This window comes from Mixophyes fleayi, chromosome 3 (genome assembly GCF_038048845.1).
Source record: "Mixophyes fleayi isolate aMixFle1 chromosome 3, aMixFle1.hap1, whole genome shotgun sequence".
In the NCBI taxonomy this organism is placed as follows: Eukaryota; Metazoa; Chordata; class Amphibia; order Anura; family Limnodynastidae; genus Mixophyes; species Mixophyes fleayi.
In genome coordinates, this window is record NC_134404.1 from 239,695,980 (window position 1) to 239,717,105 (window position 21,126).

Below are 21,126 nucleotides of genomic sequence, written 5' to 3' on the forward strand. Positions count from 1 at the left end.
CGCTAACATATTCCGTAGTTGTGGACAAACACAGTAAACTAATAAAAAAACTGGGTAAAACAGACAAAGAGGTGAGAAGGCCGTGCTCGCAAGCTTACAATCTATATTATATTATATTATAAGGCATTATATATCTATAAGGCATTTATATTGCCACAAAGATGGTTACTGCCTAATATTGTCTTACTTGCTGTCCATCCAGCCAATATAAGGCCTATTTTGTGCAGTTTACAAATCAGCCTATGTTGTATGTCAGTCTGCATACTTGAGTAGTGAGTGCATTTGAATTTATCTGCATTTTAGTGCTATTGAAAGCATGGTGTCAGTATAGGACTTGAAGAATGAAGACCCCTGTCATGGGCTGCAATCTCAAATGTTTTAATCAAAATATGAACTCATTCATACTTTAATTTTGCTAGCTACATAGAGATTTGTAATAATAAGGACAAGCGCTGTTGACAAATGTCTTATTGTTTGTATCCACATAGGGCCTAGGTTCCCCAAGTGTGCGCCGCGGCTCCCAGGGGTGCCGGGCACTGTCACTGGGGTGCCGTGGCCAGCGAACAAAATAAAAACAAAGAAAAAACAATTTACCGGCGCCCGGAACCCAGCATCCTCCTCCCTTTTCATTGAATCTCAGATGTGACGTTATCACGCCTGACATTCAGTGACAAGCGGCAGGAGAGAGGATGCTGGATCCCAGGCACCGCCGAATTAGTAAGAAGAAAGAAGAAAAGACAGAAGAAATAGAAGAAAGAAGGTCAAGTATGGTGAGTAAAGAGACGGAGGGGAATAGTGATAGGGAACAGCAGTGGAGGGGTAAAAGAATGAAGGAGGGGGCACAGAGAGTGTGGGTATGACGACGCAGAGGGGGCACAGAGAGTGTGGGTATGACGCAGGGGCGCAGAGTGCGAGGAGGAGGATGACGCAGGGGCGCAGAGTGCGAGGAGGAGGATGACGCAGGGGCGCAGAGTGCGAGGAGGATGACGCAGGGGCGCAGAGTGCGAGGAGGAGGATGACGCAGGGGCGCAGAGTGCGAGGAGGAGGATGACGCAGGGGCGCAGAGTGCGAGGAGGAGGATGACGCAGGGGCGCAGAGTGCGAGGAGGATGATGCAGGGGCACATAATGCGAGGAGGATGATGATGCAGGGGCACATAATGCGAGGAGGATGATGATGCAGGGGCACATAATGCGAGGAGGATGATGCAGGGGCACATAATGCGAGGAGGATGATGATGCAGGGGCACATAATGCGAGGAGGATGATGATGCAGGGGCACATAATGCGAGGAGGATGATGATGCAGGGGCACATAATGCGAGGAGGATGATGATGCAGGGGCACATAATGCGAGGAGGATGATGATGCAGGGGCACATAATGCGAGGAGGATGATGATGCAGGGGCACATAATGCGAGGAGGATGATGATGCAGGGGCACATAATGCGAGGAGGATGATGATGCAGGGGCACATAATGCGAGGAGGATGATGATGCAGGGGCACATAATGCGAGGAGGATGATGATGCAGGGGCACATAATGCGAGGAGGATGAGGATGCAGGGGCACATAATGCGAGGAGGATGAGGATGCAGGGGCACATAATGCGAGGAGGATGAGGATGCAGGGGCACATAGTGCGAGGAGGATGAGGATGCAGGGGCACATAGTGCGAGGATGATGATGATGATGCGGGGGCACATAGTGCGAGGAGGATGATGATGCGGGGGCACATAGTGCGAGGAGGATGATGATGCGGGGGCACAGAGTGCGAGGAGGATGATGATGCGGGGGCACAGAGTGCGTGGATGATGATGCAGGGGCACAGAGTGCGTGGATGATGATGCAGGGGCACAGAGTGCGTGGATGATGATGCAGGGGCACAGAGTGCGTGGATGATGATGCAGGGGCACAGAGTGCGTGGATGATGATGCAGGGGCACAGAGTGCGTGGATGATGATGCAGGGGCACAGAGTGCGTGGATGATGATGCAGGGGCACAGAGTGCGTGGATGATGATGCAGGGGCACAGAGTGCGTGGATGATGATGCAGGGGCACAGAGTGCGTGGATGATGATGCAGGGGCACAGAGTGCGTGGATGATGATGATGCAGGGGCACAGAGTGCGTGGATGATGATGATGCAGGGGCACAGAGTGCGTGGATGATGATGCAGGGGCACAGAGTGCGTGGATGATGATGCAGGGGCACAGAGTGCGTGGATGATGATGCAGGGGCACAGAGTGCGTGGATGATGATGCAGGGGCACAGAGTGCGTGGATGATGATGCAGGGGCACAGAGTGCGTGGATGATGATGCAGGGGCACAGAGTGCGTGGATGATGATGCAGGGGCACAGAGTGCGTGGATGATGATGCAGGGGCACAGAGTGCGTGGATGATGATGCAGGGGCACAGAGTGCGTGGATGATGATGCAGGGGCACAGAGTGCGTGGATGATGATGCAGGGGCACAGAGTGCGTGGATGATGATGCAGGGGCACAGAGTGCGTGGATGATGATGCAGGGGCACAGAGTGCGTGGATGATGATGCAGGGGCACAGAGTGCGTGGATGATGATGCAGGGGCACAGAGAGTGTGGATGATGATGCAGGGGCACAGAGAGTGTGGATGATGATGCAGAGGCACAGAGTGAGTTAGCTGTAAATTATTCTTTGACAGAAATATAATTGAAAAAAGATTTAAAAATATTATATTCCCTTGGATTTATGTGTATCTTTGCATACAACTAAATAAGTATTTCTGTCCTGACTTATTACGTTTTTGACCCAACTACTTATAAAACAGGACTACTCGGTAATTATTTTGGAGGGGTGCCTTGAAAAAATGATGGAGACTCTAAAGGTGCCGCAAACGGCAAGTTTGAGAACCACTGACATAGGGCATTTATATTGCCACACAGCTGCTACTGTGTAAAATGTAGGATTGGTCAAGCACTGCTGTATGTCTTCTCTGTTTTGTTGCCCCCAGTATGTCACTGAACAGTTAAAAATAAAAAATAAAAATTAACAATAAAGTTAGTATATTTGGTGTGGCTTTTATGACAAAGTCATATTTGGTCTAGAATTAAAACATGGATAGGGAATTGCCATTAGTTTTTATCACAACTTGCTCAATGGACCTTAGCTTGTTGGCCAAGGGATCAGTAAGCTGTGACAGGTTTGAAAACAAAAGAAACAACTTTTGCCAAAGTTCTGTAAAATGACAATTAAACAGAAGTTGCTTATTTTGAGGACGAACAACAATGGTGAAGAATATATGAATGCTAAAGATGATCAATTGCAGTTTTCTTCTTGGACACGAGGTGGCTCTGTCACACAGATGTACAGTATTAGCTAATGCAGTGGATCCCAAACTTTCTCACTTCGAGGCACCCCTAGGGTCTCAATAATTTTTTCAAGGCACCCGTAAACCTAAATAATTACCAAGTAGTCCCCCGCCTTGCTTACCACCGGCCCTGGCCACAGCACACAGATTGGGAACCACTGAGCTAATGACAGAAATGACCATTATAGTAGTAGTTGTGGGCAAAATGACCAAAAGCAGTTTTTTACAGATATGGGGTTAGAAGTCTGTAATGTCATGATGTATGATATAGTATATACATAGCTGGGAATGTGCCTTATAAATAAGATGTGAAGATAACTGTAACGCTTCAGGTTATTATGTAACGTGATTGTTCTTCACACTCTCTTAATGATCACCCATTTTAAGACATTTTTTGCACTATCAGGACCTGAATCATCAAGGCACGTATTTGGCGATTTGAGCGTATCATGTGCAAAATCACTTGCATGCCCAGAACCGGACAATACACAACTAAGCACAGCAACATTCAATTCATCATCATACGCAAAAGACACTTACTACAGTTTACCACTTCTGGGAGGGAACGGGATGGGTTAAGGGACATTTGACCATAGTAAATGTACAGTGAGGGCGTGCCAATCTTGAGCGCACGCAGTCACGTCCGATTCAAGCCTTGGGCAGCTCAAAAGTACTTGCTCTAGCTACATGGTAACTCAGTGGTTAGCACTTTTGACTCATTACAATGGTTTTCTCCCACACTCCAAAAACATACTGGTAGGTAAATTTGGCTGCTAACAAAATTAACTATTGTGCATATAGTATGGATTCAGACTGTAAGCTCCAATGGGACAGGGACTGGTGTGAACAAATATGCTCTATGCAGAGCTGAGGAATTGGTGGCGCTATATAAATAAGTGATGATGATGGCTAATCTGAGTACTAGTAATGACAGTCGCATGTGCATGCTTTATCATGTGTTTGCAGTCAAGAGCACCTGTAAAAATGTATTTTTTACGTTCAGTAGAACATTAAAGGGCATATTCAATTAGTCGCAGAGTGCCACTTGAACAGTCACGATGGTAATCTTGTACCTCTAATGATTTCATCACATATTTTCATCACATATATTGATATCTACCACTCCTATAGAAATGCTCTGGACACTGCTAAACAAACCTACGTCCAATCTCTCATCTATGCTCAAGCTTCAAACCCCAAACGCATCTTTAACACATTTAAATCTCTTCTGAATCCTCCTGCCCCAAATCCTCCAACTACTATCAGTTCCCAGGATCTTGCTTCTTATTTCAAGGAAAAAATTGATAAAATCAGACTTGAAATTATATAATCTCCCTTGACAAGCAATCGGCTCAATTCCTTGATCCTTGGTAGCACCCTCTGACACTCTCTCTTCATTTGATCCCACAAATGAAGAGGAAGTGTCTACTCTCTTCTCACCTTCCTACTCTACCTCCTGTCCTCTTGATCCCATTCCCTCACAAATTGGTATGTCTCCTGTGCTCATTCCCCCTCTATCTAAAATCTGTAATCTCTTTCTACTGGTATTTTTCCATCACTATTTAAGCATGCAGTGATTACTCCCATTTTTAAAAAACAAACTTCTGACCCTCTCTCGCAAATTACCGCCCCATCTCTCAGCTCCCATGTCCCTCCAAGCTTCTCTAGAGAATTGCCTACACAAGCCTCACACACTTTCTTACAGTAAACAACCTATTGGATTCTCTTCAGTCAGGCTTTCGCTCTCAACACTCCACAGAGACTGTGCTGACCAAGGTTGTCAATGATTTGATCACAGCAAAAAGTAATAACCATTACTCTCTTCTAATTCTTCTTAATCTCTCTGCTGCATTTGACACTGTTGACCACTCTCTCCTCATACAAATGCTAGAATCCCTAGGTCTTGAAGGCACTGTCCTATCCTGATTCTCATCCTACTTATCTAATCGCTCATTCAGTGCTAATTTCTCTGGATCCACCTCTGCTCCGCTTCCTTTATCAGTTGGAGTTCCACAAGGCTCAGTCCTAGGTCCTCTGCTATTCTCTATCTACACCACTTCTCTTGGAAAACGAATAAGCTCCTTTGGATTTCAATATCATTTCTATGCGGATGATACACAAATCTATCTATCCTCTCCTGATCTTTCACCATCTTTGTTGTCTCGCTTTAGTGACTGTCTTTCTGCCATTTCATCTTGGATGTCTTCTCGCAAACTTAAACTCAATCTTTCAAAAACTGAATTAATAATATTCCCACCCAAAAACAAACGCTTCCTGCCTGACATTTCTATTGATAACATGACCATAAATCCCACCCGCAAGCTCGTTGCCTAGGTGTAATCCTTGACTCACAACTATCGTTTATTCCCCACATCAACTCTATATCTAAATCATGTTACATACACCTAAAGAACATTTCCAGAATACGCACATAGACACAGCAAAAACATTAATTCCATACTTGCATTCCGGGAGACTCCCGCATTTCGCGAGAGTCTCCCGGACTCCCGGGAGAGTATGGCAATCTCCCTGATCTGCCCAGAATTCGGTTCAAACGCCGCGATTCCCGATTTGGCCCCGCCCCCGCTGTAAAATTATGCGAATTGCGCATCATGTCACGGGGGCGGGGCTAAAATGACGCGATTTCCGAAGCCCCGTCCGCTACACGTCCATCTCCACCATGCAGCTCCCGGATGAAAATGATTGAATGTCGGCAAGTATGATTAATTCATGCACTCATCATGTCCCGCATCAACTATTGCAATTTCCTCCTTACTGGTCTTCCCAAAGTCAGACTCGAACCCCTACAATCTATTTTGCACGCAGCGAATAGATTGATTTTCCTTGCAAACCGTTATTCCTCTGCTGAGCCACTCTGTCAGTCTCTACATTGGCTGCCTGTATTTCAACGAATCCAATACAGCATTCTTCTACTAACATACAAGGCCGTCAACAAAATTGCACCAACATACATAACCTCACTTGTCTCAAAATATCTCCCAACTCGACACCTCCGTTCTGCACAAGATCTACGTCTCTCTTCCACTCTCATCACATCCTCCCATTCCCGGTTGCGTGACTTTTTCCGGGCTGCACCCACTTTGTGGAATTCCCTCCCTCGCAGTATGCAGCGCCTTTTTACATGCATTTTAAAACGCACGCTGCCATCAGTATGCACGCCTTGATGAATCAGGCCCTGGAATAGCACCCCCCATATACATAAACTCTATTATAGGGATGTTGCAGCTATTGTTCATTTACTAGCTCTAGCCTACACTACCAGAGACATGCTGTGACTTATGATCCTTGGTCAGGTGAATGACTACAGGCTCTCAGCCAGTTGAAGTGCTTACCCGAACACATAGAAATCACACCTCTTCCACCTTTTTGTAACGTTATCAGTCCGCTTATACTGCATTTCAGCCCTGAGAAATGTCTTAGAAAAGTCATCTGAGAATACGAACCCGGAAGTTATTGTGCACAAAACATGCTCTGTAGCACATGACTCTTTACCCTATGACCTCGTCGCTTAGGTCCTGTCAGATACACACTAACTGTTACGTGGGATTCACAGTTGGTCAATTTCCAGACACCGATCTCTTAATTTATGTCGCTTTTACTAGTCTATTTATGGTATACAAAAAGTTGATGAAACCTGATCGTTACTTTATATTTAGCGACGTGGTTGTGTTTACAGCTCAGACAGGACGCACTTGTTTCCGGTGCTGGAGTCAGGCCACGCTGCTCCAGCTAGTCAGTTTCAGTGATCCCTCTCAGTAGTGGCCGCTATGGATACCATCATGGTACCGGAGAGTGAGTGGAGCGGCGAGGTGGCGGATCTAAGGGAGGACGCAGACACCGGAGAAGATGCAGAAGGTGGTTTCACGTTGGCTGAGGTCTTACGTCTCGGGGGGACCAAGGTATGGAAATGTGTGCAGTTTACTGGTACATACTTGCTGTGTTCGTGCAGTAGCGAACAGTAAATACATTTACCAAAAACTACGTAGCTTTTGCTGTCGCAAAAAGAATATCTCTAGTGTTCAGTAAAAATTACTTCTTACTAATCTAAACGAGGCTGAAGTTAGCTTCTTATTTACGTCTGTCATGCTGCAGCTTCTTCAGAAAACTTTATTTTTAAAGGATTAAATCAAGTTGGATCAATTTCACATTATTATTATTATTGTATGGTGTACATGGTCAAACGGTAGGACAGTACAAGGTATAACATTACTGTACAATATACAAGCATCATAATAACTCTGGTAGCTCAGTGCACAGCAGGAAATAAAGGGTGAGGGAAAGTAAGCACAGCAGGAAGCCTGCTGTGTCCAAGAATGTGGGCACAGCTGACAGCTTAAGAGCAACTGAAAAGGTGCACAGAAAAGCAGAAGTGGAGTTAGTGGGTAGAAGGCTCAAGAAGTAGGAGGGCATAGTAGCTGTTGAGCAGAGTAAAAAGTGGTGGAAACAGGAGGAGAGAGAGGAGCTTATAATCTAAAGGGAGGGGCAGACATACCGAAGATGCAAGGAGGGCGGAATGGGGACAGGGTCAAACGGAGCAAGAAAGAGAGAGGTAGCTGACAGGTGGGTAGTTACAGGGCCATCTTAACAACATTATGGGCCCCCGGGCAAAGTAGTGCATCGGGGCCCCTATATATTAGTTTGTTACATTTACCCCAGTGTGTGTGTGTTGTTCAGGGGAGATGTTAGCATTGTCTTTTGTTAGAACATAACAACATGTTTCAGTGTTCTCCCCAGAAAATTTTGCCAGCTGGGTGGCATTAAAAATCCAGGTGGGGACAGCACCTTACAATAATAATGAAAAATGTTGGAGGTTATTGCCCACACCTGCCAGGTCTGGTCCGTCAGCGGTCTAACATACACTGCTGGCTGTAGTGCTCACATAGGGTCTGTTATAATAGGAGAAACAATGGATTATTCTATTCTAGTAGACCTCTGTTGGGCCCCAAAAGCTGGGTGGCAAGTAAAAACAGCTGGGTGGAGCACATGGAATTGGGTGCTGGGGAGAACAAACCTTGTTGGGCAAGGAAAAATACAAGTGGGTTGTATGTAAATGAATACCCTATGTTGACTCCCACTGTTAAATTTGTGGCCCAATGTGATTTAACCCTTACAAAACTACAGCTACTTATTCAGAATGACACCTGTGCCCACTTTACCACCTGATTTCATTCCCAATACCTTGTTGGACCAGGTTACAATCGCAATATGTGTAAGGGATACCCTTTGTGTTAATCCAAGATTAAATCAGTGATCCAACTTGATTAAATCCTTAAAAAATAAAGTTTTCTGTAGGAAGCTGGGGCATTAATTAGAAGTGATAATAAGTTAACTTCAGCCTCATTGCTGCATATAACGGTAGTACATAAGAGTGGTTTTGCTCCATTAATGTCAGGTAGTGATTACAAACAAGTGATACACATGGACGCAAGTCTGTGCAGTTTTGCATGTTTGGTAATAACGCTATACAAGTAACAATAACAAATAATAAAGTAATTTATCTGATGGACAAACAGACCAAGATGTATGCACTTATTTCAGTTTTACTGACTGTTATGGATTGCTTCCTGAAATTTGGTGAAGGTGTAACTATACTTTTTTTAGCCTTGATATGTAACGTGAATAGAGGGTGACAGATGCAGGTATATGATGTATTACTCAGAATACTTGGGGTTTTCTAGGAAAGTTGTTTTTTTTTTGTCCCGTAATTTGAAGCACAATGCTTAAACTATACTGAATTGCATGAAATAGAACCTCTCTTTCCACACACTGTCCCTGGCATTCAGAACATTATTAAATTGTTCTGTAGTGCTCTTTACAGCATAAAATTTTACATATGAAGTTACTTTATGTCGACTACCATCCTACCAAATTTCACGAAAATCTGAGGTGGTCGGGATGAAAAGTTTTTGTGATGAGTTGGCATGAAATGACCCATTGACTATAGAAGGAACACTCTGTAACTGTTCATATGCTTTATGAACCTTATGCATAACTGGTTTCTGAATCAGAAATGATATACCTGTAATTAAATTACTACATTTTATGTATTTGGTGGTAAATAAAATTGACCCTAGTCTCTCTGTCTGTCTGTATGTTAGGGAATTTAGACTGTAAACTCCAATGGGGCAGGGACTGTAGAGCGCTGCAACATCAGTGGCGCTATATAAATAAATGGTGATGATTATGAAACCTGGGGTCCAGAGTTCCCACCAACTTGGCTGGTCTTCTGATGCAGTCCCACTGTGCACTTGTTCTTATTATGGTGAGCATTTTTGCAATCTAAGAGCGTTGTGAACATCAAAGTAAGCTCAAGGATGAGGGCTTTCGACAACATAGCTGCTTGTTTCACACAGACAAGAGACAAAAGTAACATGGAGTGCATTGTAGGATTGATACAGGCAACTGTTCTTGTACAATTGGAAGTAACTCCGCATTTAATTTAACTAGCATTCAGTGCTATACTATAATTTATTAAACTCCAAGAAACCCAGGGGAAAAATTGTATCTTTTAAACATTTTGCCTTTTTTGGTGGCGAATATTATTTTTTTTTCCTTGTATGGCATAAATAGCTAAATAATTGCCTTTGCTGTATGGTATCATCCCATGGGTCATTTTATGTGGTGGTAGTAATTTGTGGGCTGAACCAGTATGCATCTTATCGGTTCGCTAGCAAACAGCCATATCACTGCATGCAATGTTCTCAGAGCTTAATCACGTGTGTGTGTGTTTGTGTGTGATGAGATTTGTCCTTTCACCATTATCTATCAGCACGGGAGTGATTGAGCGCTATTCTAGTTGGAAAGCAGGATAATTTAAAGTGTTTGTTTGACACCATACTTATGGTTTATTCTATGCTTACATCATTTAATTTTTTTTGTTTCCTATTTAGCAAGATTTTATAATGCTTGCAAGTTTGCAAGAAATCGATGAAATAGTGGACGGTGGCAAGAAAGGTGGCATTGATGATCTAGAAGAAGGGGAATTAAAGGAGTTTGTAGAAAAGTTAGGCATCCAAAAAATTAGCAAAGGCATTGCTGTGCAAGAAGAGGATTCTGCTAAACAGAAGGGGAAGGAAAAGAATACCAACATTTCCAATTTAGAAGAGAACAAGGCAAATAAAGTTAAGAAAAAAACAACTGAAATACAAAGCAACAAAGATCTAGAGAAAAGCAAAAAATCTAAAGTTCTGCAAAAAGTGGTTTGTACTTCAAGTAAAGCATCAAAAAACAAAGGAAGGCCTGTTTTTGAATTTTTTGAAAGAGCAACAATACTTCTTAAACCTGGAGGAAAGTGGTATGAACATGAGTATGCTAAAGAATACACAGTGCAGCTTCAAAATGAGAATGATGTTAAGAAATACAAAGCCTTAGCAGAGAAGTTGTATGAGCATGAGGTAAACCTGTATAAAAATAAGAAGGCTCTCCAGAAAGGGGCTAACACCAAATGGATGAAAACTGTTGTGTCGACAGGTACCTTAGCAGACAGAATGGCTGCCATGATAGTCCTCATCCAAGATGCTCCTGTTCAGTCATTGCAGTTTGTAGAAAACCTGGTAAATTTAATCAGGAAAAAGGGCAGCAAACGTCAGAATATTATGGCACTGGATACATTTAAAGATTTACTTCTCTCAGATCTTTTGCCAGACAATCGCAAACTTCATACTTTTGTTCAGCATCCATTTGATAATCTTGAGGAAATTTCCAGTGGGAACAGAGATGCCAGGGACCGAAGGTTAATATTGTGGTATTTTGAAGAACAGTTAAAGCGACATGTTGCAGAGTTCGTCAAGGTACTAGAAACCTTAACTCACGACACATTGATTGCCACTAAGGCAAAGTCTCTGAATGTGGTCCATGAGCTTCTCTGTAATAAACCTGAAGAAGAAAAGACTCTTCTTGTTTTGTTGGTTAACAAACTTGGTGACCCTCACTACAAAATAGCCACCAAAGCTTCATATTTACTAGAGATGTTACTGAACAAGCATCCAAACATGAAGGTAGTTGTATGTCTAGAAGTAGAGAGACTGTTGTATCGTCCCAATATCGGTGAGAAGGCTCAATACTATGGCATTTGCTTTTTGAATCAAATCATTTTCGACCATGAAGAATCAGATTTGGCAAATCAACTGATTACAGGATACTTTTGTTTTTTTCGAGCATGCATAAAGAAGAAAGACATTGACTCCAAAATCTTGAGAGCTTTGTTGACTGGAGTAAACCGAGCATATCCATATGCTCAAATAGGTAATGAGAAAGTGAAAGAACAGCTTGACACCCTGTTCAAAATACAACATGTTGTGAACTTTAACACAGCTGTGCAGACCCTAATGCTGCTTTTTCAAGTCATGGATTCTCAACAAACTGTATCAAATAGGTACTATGCAGCTTTATATAGGTAAGAATTGTGTGTTTACTTGCTCAAAAATTTGTCCTAGTGTTGACATCAACTTTTTCTAGGTTTTGTTCACAAAAAATATTTGAATCGTTTTATATTATAAATGTTACCCTGATAGAGACCCTACATTTGTATGCTTTAGGCTTAAAGTGGCTTTTCATCCAATATCTATATTTTTACTATGAAGTGTGTAGTTGGTGGCTTTGTTAATATATTTATGTATGCAAGTTTGCTTCTTGATAAATTACTATGCCTGTATTGCTGCATTGTAACAATACATGTCTGTCATGAGATGCTGAGGGCTGGGAAGCTTAATTTTTTTTAACAAAGCTGTCCACACAATTCATAGTAAAATCTTGGGGTGGATTAATAATCCATTTTAAACTATGTTCTGCTCTGTTGTGTAAATTAGAGGAAAGTATGACCTTTGTTTACTACAGGGTTGATCAAAGCCGGGTTTTGGCTTTATAAAATGAATAAATAAAATGAGATCAAAGAAAAAGTATGCATACACACTTATTATCCATATTCCTACTAAGAATGAAAATGAGTTATGTAAAGTTTTGTGAAAGGTTACAACTAAATTTTGTAAACAACTTAATGTACTACTGCTATTTTTTTACTTTTCTAAACAAGAATACTGGGATACCACTGCCCCATGAAAATGCTGTAAAACAAGGATAATGCCTAGAATCCTAAATTGATAGGCTTTTATAAGTGTGGGTAAACATATACTTCCCTTTAAATGCCTGTCCTCTTCTCTCCCCTCTTTGAAACATCGCAGCATCAGTTCAATCAGGTGACTTTGCCATGTTAAAACGTTCTTGGCCTAAATAATTTGTGCATATTCTTCTGGCTTTCTCTTTTAACCACTGAATTGGAGGGTGATGAAACACAAACACCAGCTTCTTAATGTAACTCTATGAAACTTTTTTTTTTTGCACCCATATGCAAAATATAGATTAACACAAATAAAACTCCCTGTGTCCTCTCTCACTTTGACAGTTCCAGACACAACTACTGATATGAGGTGGTTGCTGTTATTTTTTGTCAGTATCTGAGATTGATTGATTCTTAACCAGCTATGCTAGATGGGGAATACTGGTGCTCATAGCAATCATTGGTCTCTTACATAATTGTTGGGGAGCACACTGCACCAACAATAGAGAGCATTAATTTGCTTCAAAGATCCTCGTAGCCTCCTGCTTTCTCAATGTGTATTGCACAATACAGCTAAACAAGAACAAATTGTGAACTTTAACAACATGCTGCTAGCCACATGGATGAAAACTGTATTGTGAAATGTTCAGTTAATTAATTATTGCATGACATGATTGTACGTTAAACTTTAATATGTAACAGTTTGCAGATTTTTTTGATTATAATGATGGCAGGCCACTTTTTGCAAACTGTCGCAGTTAATTTCTAAAGTTGCAGAGATGTGTGTTCTTTAAAGTAGAGAAGAATGCAAATTTTACAACATATCAGACAGGATGTTTTAGTTTGTCATCAGCTGTGGTTTGCTTTTCACATTATGAGGGAGACTCAGTTGCCGGCAATGCTGGGATGTCGCCATAATGACCGGCTGCCAGCAATTATGGTAGAAATCACAGCTCATTTTTCTGCACGCTTTTGTGGGGTACAAGGAAACCGAGTGGAGTTTCCTGCCATAACTTCGGTGCGAGGTGTCTTTGCAGATGTTCCAGAGACACCTTTCGCTGAGTTCAATCTCCCCATATTAGTCCTTATGGTGTCTGTGAGGTTTTTAAGAATATTTGTTTATATTCGTGTAAATGTTAGAGTTGTGCTTTTGCTTGGTGAAATAATGGTGGATCCTTATTGAAATGTCATTGCTTGGTAATGCCATGCAATGGTTATTTCCCTTTATAGGATAATTTGGCCACTATCTTAGTTTGAGATTTCATTGTTATTATTAAATGCAGATTTGCTGTAAGTAAGATGTTTTTTCAGAATAACTCATGTCGATATATATTTAACATTTAGGAAATAAAAATGAACCCTTATTGTAAGGCTTTAACAAATTTGTCCTGAAGTTAGGAGCCATGATTTTTATGCTGTGCCAAGAATGCTAAAGTTCTTGTTATAAAAAGGAGTGTGGTTTAAGACAGGAATACTACATAACTAAATAAAGGTCAAAATAACTACCATATCACTGAAATAATTAAAAGTAAAATTGAAAGTATTTATACATTGTGTTCTGTAGCACAGGAGATAGCAAAGTGCAGTATGACACTCAACTAGCAATCCATGTCAAACAATTTGTTCAAGAACTAAGCTACAAAATAGCACATTTCTTACTTTAACAGGTACAGTGAGGGGCACAGTGTTTTGTGTGTATAATCTACAAGGCACTATATAAAATACCTAGTAACCTTCCCAGGTTACGTGTTCTCTTTAAAATAAACTATTCACCCATTTGTATTTTGGCATTCTTTTTGAAAATATTTTATGATACAGCTGAAGTAACACAGTGTGCTTCATTATAAGGTTTCCTTCAGGCAAACAACTTGTATTATAGATTTTAATATGCTAAATTAAGGCTCACACTTCACCACCACTTGATGGAAAGAAAAGGAAGTGCGAAAAAAATCTGCAATACTGTCAGTTTTATTGTGTTTATTTATAGTTCTTTCTCTATTGACAGAAAGCTTCTGGATCCTGGATTATCACAGGGCTCTAAGCAAACAATGTTCCTCAATCTTCTCTTCAAATCTATGAAAGCCGATGTTGTATTGAGGCGAATAAAAGCATTTGTGAAGAGATTGTTACAAGTCACCTGTTGCCAAAAGCCATCTTTCATCTGTGGAGCCTTGTACCTGATATCTGAGATTTTTAAAATAAAGCCAGGACTGAAAGTTTTGTTAGATGAAAATGGGGTATGTATTTAGTGCATCATGAAATCTACAACAAAAACTATTGACCTTAATTTGTAAACCCTGTGTTCTAGTACAGTACAAATTTGATATACATGTATATATCGCACAGTGTAGTGTGTTCCATCTTGAATGCATAGAAATATTTTAAACTGTCCCATCATCATAGATGTAGCATCTTCTCTGAAGGTGCTTCGCTTCAGTGGATGAGCCTACATCTCAGCTATTTATCACACTCGTAATCATTTTAGCTTTACTCTGGAGCACTTAGCATTATGACACTGTGAGAACTGTCCTTAGTGACTTCTAATACTATAAGACAGGGTTTATTAAAACTACAAATTTACCTTCATCTTTTTGGAAAACTGTTATATTACATTATTTTCAATAGCCTGTTGCTTACAAGCATGATTGGTTACTTATTTTGCTCCTCAACTCTATCGAAACGCTGACCTATAAATACAAAACATTTGATATTTATTAGATGCATTTTTGTTCCTTCCTTGAATACATATGGCTTCCTCTTAGTTACTTCAATTTGTGAATAAATTATATACATTTTATCTCTCTAAGTATTCTGATAAGCCTAATTTCTGATATCCAAGGAAAATGATGAAGAGGAACACTTTCATGACCTACCCGATGATGATAATGATGGCAACAGCATCCGAGATGAACAGGAGGAAGTAAATAATAATGATAAAACCTCTGAAAATGTTGCATCTGCTTCATGGATACATCAGCAAACTCTCCAAGGTGTGTGTGTGTGTGTGTGTGTATGTGTATATATATATATATATATATATATATATATATATATATATATATATATATATATATATATATATATATATATATAATGTTTTGTTATTTTGTGTAATTTAAATTCAAAGTAAAGAAAGAGACTGCAATGACACATAATATGGTTTACTACCAAATGTTTATTAATGTAAGTCATTTCCCTGAACGCTGTCTTTTCTGTACCTGCATCCAGAAACATACCCCTCATAGAAATGAATCGCCAACCTGTACATGTGTGCAGCCTTTGAACTATTTTGTGCATATATACTTTTTTTTGGGAAGTAACCTGTTATTGGCTCCAGGCACACACACAATTCGTTATGGGTGTGCTTAGTTTCTGAGACAGCTATTAATGTTTAAGTGACAAGTCCACATTAACAACAGTAGCTTATAACTGCTTTATTCACTGACTGTCCTCTTGAATTGCTTGATGCAGTAGGTGAACTAAACTAGTGAAGGCCAAACATACAGTGATGAGGATCATTTCATTTAAGTTGTGTTCACCTTGTAATATACTACAAAGTTGCCTCCTCACTTTCTATTTGAAAATCCAGTCCTCTTCATTCTTTCTTGTAGCTACTTTTTACATGTAATATAATAAAATCATACATTAAATACTTTGTTAACTTGATCCAGTGGATCATTAAACAGTTAAATAGATTTCTACAAATTACCATTAATTACTCTGGCAATATCATTTTTCAGTTTATCTTGTTTAGACAAACTTGTCTGAAATAACCACCTGTGTGTGACAGCAAGAATCATTGAAACCTGTTTTTTTTACAAGTTTAAAAAATGGGAATTTTATACTTGCGTAAAATCCGTTTCTCTTAGTCCATTGGGGGACATCAGGGACATTGGGGTATAGAGTAGTGACAGGGCGAACTGGCTCTTTAAACTTCTGTTAAACTAAGCCCTAGCTCCTCCCCCTCTATACTCCACCTCCTGTCCAGCCTCAGTTTATGTTTAACCAAGCCCACAGAAAGCGGAGATAGAGAGAAACAGGAAAAGAGAATAAAATTAACAAACAACAACATTCCCTTACCAACAAGACTACATTTCAAACTGTAGGAGAAACAAGGGTGGGCGCCCGGTGTCCCCCAATGGAATAAGAGAAACAGATTTTACGTAAGTATAAAAATCCCATTTTCTCTGTCTTCCTTTGGGGGACAGCGGGGACATTGGGGACATCCCAAAGATGCCCTACAGGAGGGAACACTCAGAAGAAATGGCACGAAACACCTTTGTTCTAAAACTTGCATTCTTGGATGCAAACACATTAAACTTGTAAAAGTTAGTGAATGTGTGTACAGACTACCACGTGGCCGCCTTACACAGCTGTTCTCTGGAAGCACCATAGCGGGCCGCCCAGGAAGCACTTACAGACCCTGTAGAGTGCTTGCATAGATTATCTGGAACAGGCTCCCCAGCCTTACTATAAGCTTGACGAATAACAGCCGTAATCCACCTAGCAATAATTACTTTAGAAGCTAGCCAGCCTATTTTGTGAGGATGATAGAGACTCAAAAGATCGCCAGTCTTGCGCATCTTCTGAGACCTCTGCACATAAATTCGGAAGACTCGGACAACATTGAGAAAACCAATAGAAATATCATTAAACTGAATACATGAAATCATTCATGACTGGAATGACAATGTGTTGATTTAGATAAAAAACAGACACAACCGTAGGAAGGAAAGAGGTCCTGTTTCGAAGAACTGCCCTGTTTTTATGAAAAACAAGAAGAGGAGACTTGTAAGATAAAGCAGCAGGCTCTGAAAACTGCGCGTGCCGAAGAAAAAAAGGCGGATGCCGTAAAGCATTCAACACCAAATTCAAATCCCCATATGGAGGTTGTACATGAAGAACGCCCTGAATGAAAATGTGCACATAAGGAATGACAGCAAGTTTTCTTTGAAAGAAGACAGAAAAAGCTGACACCTGACCTTAAAAAGAACTAAGGCGCAAACCTGCATCCAACCCCTCCTGCAAGAACCTAAGTAACCTGGCCAGGGAAAAAGAAGTAGGATATCCCTTCTTTTTACACCAGTCAATAGGCTAGGATCTATGTGTCCTTTTGGGCAGACAGTAAATTCAGTCAAACAGCTACCTCTGACCATGTATGCTTTCATCTGACTGCAACAGTTGAGATTAGATGAGAAGGAGAGTCTGTGACCGTAAAGTAAAACTGTTCACTATTGAGGGAGGAACACATTTCATTTCAATTGGATTCTAATATGTGAGCAATGTTGAGGGCACATGGCACAGGCCCAATTGAATTGCATCACGCATGTTATCTACCACCATCACCATCATGGGTGTGAGGTCATTGGCTGACCCTTACGTAGGAATGTTCAAAACAACCATTTTTTGTAATTTACTTTTTTAATTTCATTCCCATTCTCCTGGATTACACTTGATCTTTTCAGATTTTGTAGTTTAGAATTCGTTCACATACACATTGCCATGAGTTAAAAGCCCTAAAACTTAAAGAAAAGCACAACTAATTTCTAATTTTTTATGTAAATAATAAAAAAAAAAGTATTCTCTGATTGAGAGCATGTAAAATTTCCTTTAAAGACAAGGTTATATGAATTTTTTTTTTTATTTTATTTTTTTTAGGTTTAAATCAATCAGGTCAATATGATCCTTTGAATAGAAACCCTTTATTTTGTGGATCTGACAATACAAGCCTTTGGGAACTCAAGAAGGTAAGAGAACTTACATTTGTTTTTATGTATGATGTAGACAATTGTAATTTTAATACATATTCAGTGCATGAGTATGTATGCTGACTTTCATTTGCAGAACTAACTGTTTTCATTGTAATACAGCTCTCTGAACACTTTCATCCATCTGTTGCGCTATTTGCAAAAACCATCCTGGAGGTAAGTTTACTTAGTAGTTCAGTTTCAAATATTATGTTTCTAGCTTTTCTGGTAATTTTTGCACATCATCCACAAGGTCTTTGTTAGGTTCTCAAAAGAGCTGAGGCCTGTCTCTTAGCCAAGTTTACTACTTTAATAATTGCTCTGACCATGGATATGTACATATATATAAAGTAAGACATGTTTAAAAAGAGTGTCTATTTATATTGTTGCATTACTATGCCCAGTGTTAAATAGTATTGGGACCCGCCTGCTTCCCCTGGCCCGTGGGAACAAAAATAAATCTAGTGATTCTGTAGATATAAGTACAACATTTAGTGATATCCCCAAATCAAGACACACTTGGGAAAATAATTAAAATATCTTTATTTCTTGTGTATAAAATTGTACCAAAACCTTTGTTAAAATGCAGCAAAAATATTAACATTGTTGTGAGCAAGCCAAATGGAGAAATGTACAGTAGGTATGTCCTACTTGAATTTAGAAGAGAGGTCCACAATTTTTTGGAATAAAGTACTTTTTTTATTGAATTTTAGTACATATAAAGGTAAAATGTACAAAAACAAAATTACATAAATTAAAAGACAAAACATAACATTACATAACATATGTCAGCCGTTTGTCAAAGCACTGAAAAGAGAGATCAATGCGGTAGCAGATATTCTTGTAAAGTATTTAGATCTTACAAATTAATAAGACGAGAATGGAGCAGGTCCAATTTTGACAAAATTAGTACATATATGCATCATTGAATGCATGAATATTTTACTGATATCAGTGTCCAAAATATCGCCTAGTTTTGCAATATTTATCAGAGCAGAACCAATGGAGTTAGTTTAGTTAAGCCCAAACCATATAAGACTCTTTCATTGTACTAGCTGGCATCCTGGACCACCCTTTTTTCGTCTATACTTGGATTCATACCACGAGGACCAGACTTCATGATATTTGTGCTCAGCCCTTCGCAGAGTATAAGTGTATCTCTCATGGTCCATGGTCTCATTTACCAAGGCCTTCCATTTATGAAAATCTGGATTTACATTTGTGAGCCAATTACGCGCTATGATAACTTTTGCCAAAGTAATTGCTATTAAAACAAACTTGTAAAGAGGTACACTCAATTTTTCCTCTAATGATATCCCGAATAGGCATAACTTTGGTTCCAGAGGAGGGACTCCGGGAACAATACATTTCCATATTCTTTTCCAAAAGGCATGAACCACCTGACAGTCCAATAGCAAGTGCCAGAAGTCACATCCTGGCTGAGAACACTTAGGGCAATCAGTGTTCCAAGACCTATCAATTTTTGCCAGGAACATAGGAGTGTGATATACCCTATGAAAAATATAAAAGTGAATTTGTTGAAAATGAACCGAAGAGGTGGCTAGTTTAATGCTTTTTAGGATATCACAGCACTCCTCCTCATCAACTGGACCAATATTTGATTCCCATTTTATATTGAGAGGTAATAAACTATTATTAGTCTGGCGGTGATTAAGCTCCGCTTACACAGAGGAAATAACTGCGACCTTTCAAGCTCCCCAACAGGAATCTAACAGGAGAAGCAGCCAATATAAGGGGGGTATTCCCGAACTGAGACTGAGTAGCGTGCCTGATTTGCAAATAGCGAAAGAAAGCCCTTTGGGGGATCTGGAAATCTCTTTTAAATTGATCAAAAGATTTAAAAAGACTTGCTTCATAGAGCTGACCTAACGAGGAAACGCCCAGACGGCGCCAAAAACAGTCCCCACTCAATTTACGCAATACAGGTAGGTTATCATTATACCAAATCGGAGTATCTGCATCCACTCCTTTCCCCCCAAGGATTTTATGTGCCGTGTTCCAGATCCTAACAGCCTGTGTAATGATAGGAGCATCTATTTACGGATCCAACCCATCAAAAGCACCTGCAATTGGGTGAACTGATTCCCTGCCCGTTCACCAATAAGGCCCGACAAGGAGCCGGCCTTACATCCACTCATCCATTCAATCAATTGTGACAACTGAGCTGCCATATAATATAATCTGAGATTAGCCACAGCTAGGCCACCATCAAACTTGGATTTACATAAGGTACTAGGTTTTATTCTTGCCCTTTTGTCACCCCAAATAAATGAGAGTATTGAGTTTGAGTTGGAAGTGTTTATTCGGAATGTATATTGGAGAATGTTGCAGCACATAAAGATATTTAGGCTGCATTATCATTTTAAATAGATTAACCCTACCAGTCACAGTCAATGGCAGGCGTTTCCAAGTGTGGGATCTTAGTTTAAAGTACTCAGTAATAGGATCAACATTTAACTTGACATAATCCACCGGCTTGAGAGGTCCACAATTTAATGTACCAACTGAATATTCTAAATCTGTATGAGTTATCCCTACACTAATTCAACCCTAGAATGTAAATTATTCTTAAGAGCATCTATTTCAGAGAATAGGTACTATGCTTACTGTATTCTAGATATAGTATACATGAAAATACTTGTTGTCTTGAGAACGGTCAAGTGATATCTAAGCCCAGCGTTTAATGTCTGGAATACAATCTGTCATCTAGTACCTTGTTTTTTTAATTGATTGGGACCCAATCAAGTACCTTTAAGCGATAAGGTCCATATATTTAAGAGAATTTATTTCTGAACTGTAAAACTTGTATAAAAGCTGCATTTGGGACTCGAGATGTTCACATGAGCTGGTTTCTGTGATATTTAAACTATGATATGACACATTAGGAGTACCGAGTGATAAATATCAGTGCCTACAGTCATCACTGATTGTAACTGATTTT

General features: G+C 40.1%; 2 protein-coding genes across 6 annotated transcripts in view; one reads left to right on the forward strand and one right to left on the reverse strand.

Annotated features, from left to right (window-relative positions):
* NDUFAF7 (NADH:ubiquinone oxidoreductase complex assembly factor 7) overlaps window positions 1–6,835 on the reverse strand; it is a 102,167-nt gene extending 95,332 nt beyond the window's left edge. For 3 of the 4 annotated variants that reach the window (XM_075203347.1, XM_075203346.1, XM_075203345.1), the window contains exon 1: window positions 6,695–6,835. In XM_075203347.1, the coding sequence (XP_075059448.1) occupies window positions 6,695–6,791 (97 nt within the window). In that variant the 5' untranslated portion in view covers window positions 6,792–6,835. The remainder of the gene's footprint in view (window positions 1–6,694) is intronic. The other variant, XM_075203349.1, reaches the window with a different exon arrangement.
* Window positions 6,836–7,037: 202 nt separating this feature from the next.
* Window positions 7,038–21,126, forward strand: part of CEBPZ (CCAAT enhancer binding protein zeta) — a 45,748-nt gene continuing 31,659 nt past the window's right edge. The window contains exons 1-7 of one of the 2 annotated variants that reach the window (XM_075203336.1): window positions 7,179–7,261; window positions 9,461–9,624; window positions 10,253–11,757; window positions 14,423–14,654; window positions 15,257–15,407; window positions 18,076–18,164; window positions 18,288–18,341. In XM_075203336.1, coding sequence (XP_075059437.1) covers window positions 9,592–9,624; window positions 10,253–11,757; window positions 14,423–14,654; window positions 15,257–15,407; window positions 18,076–18,164; window positions 18,288–18,341 — 2,064 coding nt within the window. In that variant the 5' untranslated portion in view covers window positions 7,179–7,261; window positions 9,461–9,591. Of the gene's footprint in view, window positions 7,262–9,460; window positions 9,625–10,252; window positions 11,758–14,422; window positions 14,655–15,256; window positions 15,408–18,075; window positions 18,165–18,287; window positions 18,342–21,126 lie in introns of both variants that reach the window. The other variant, XM_075203335.1, reaches the window with a different exon arrangement.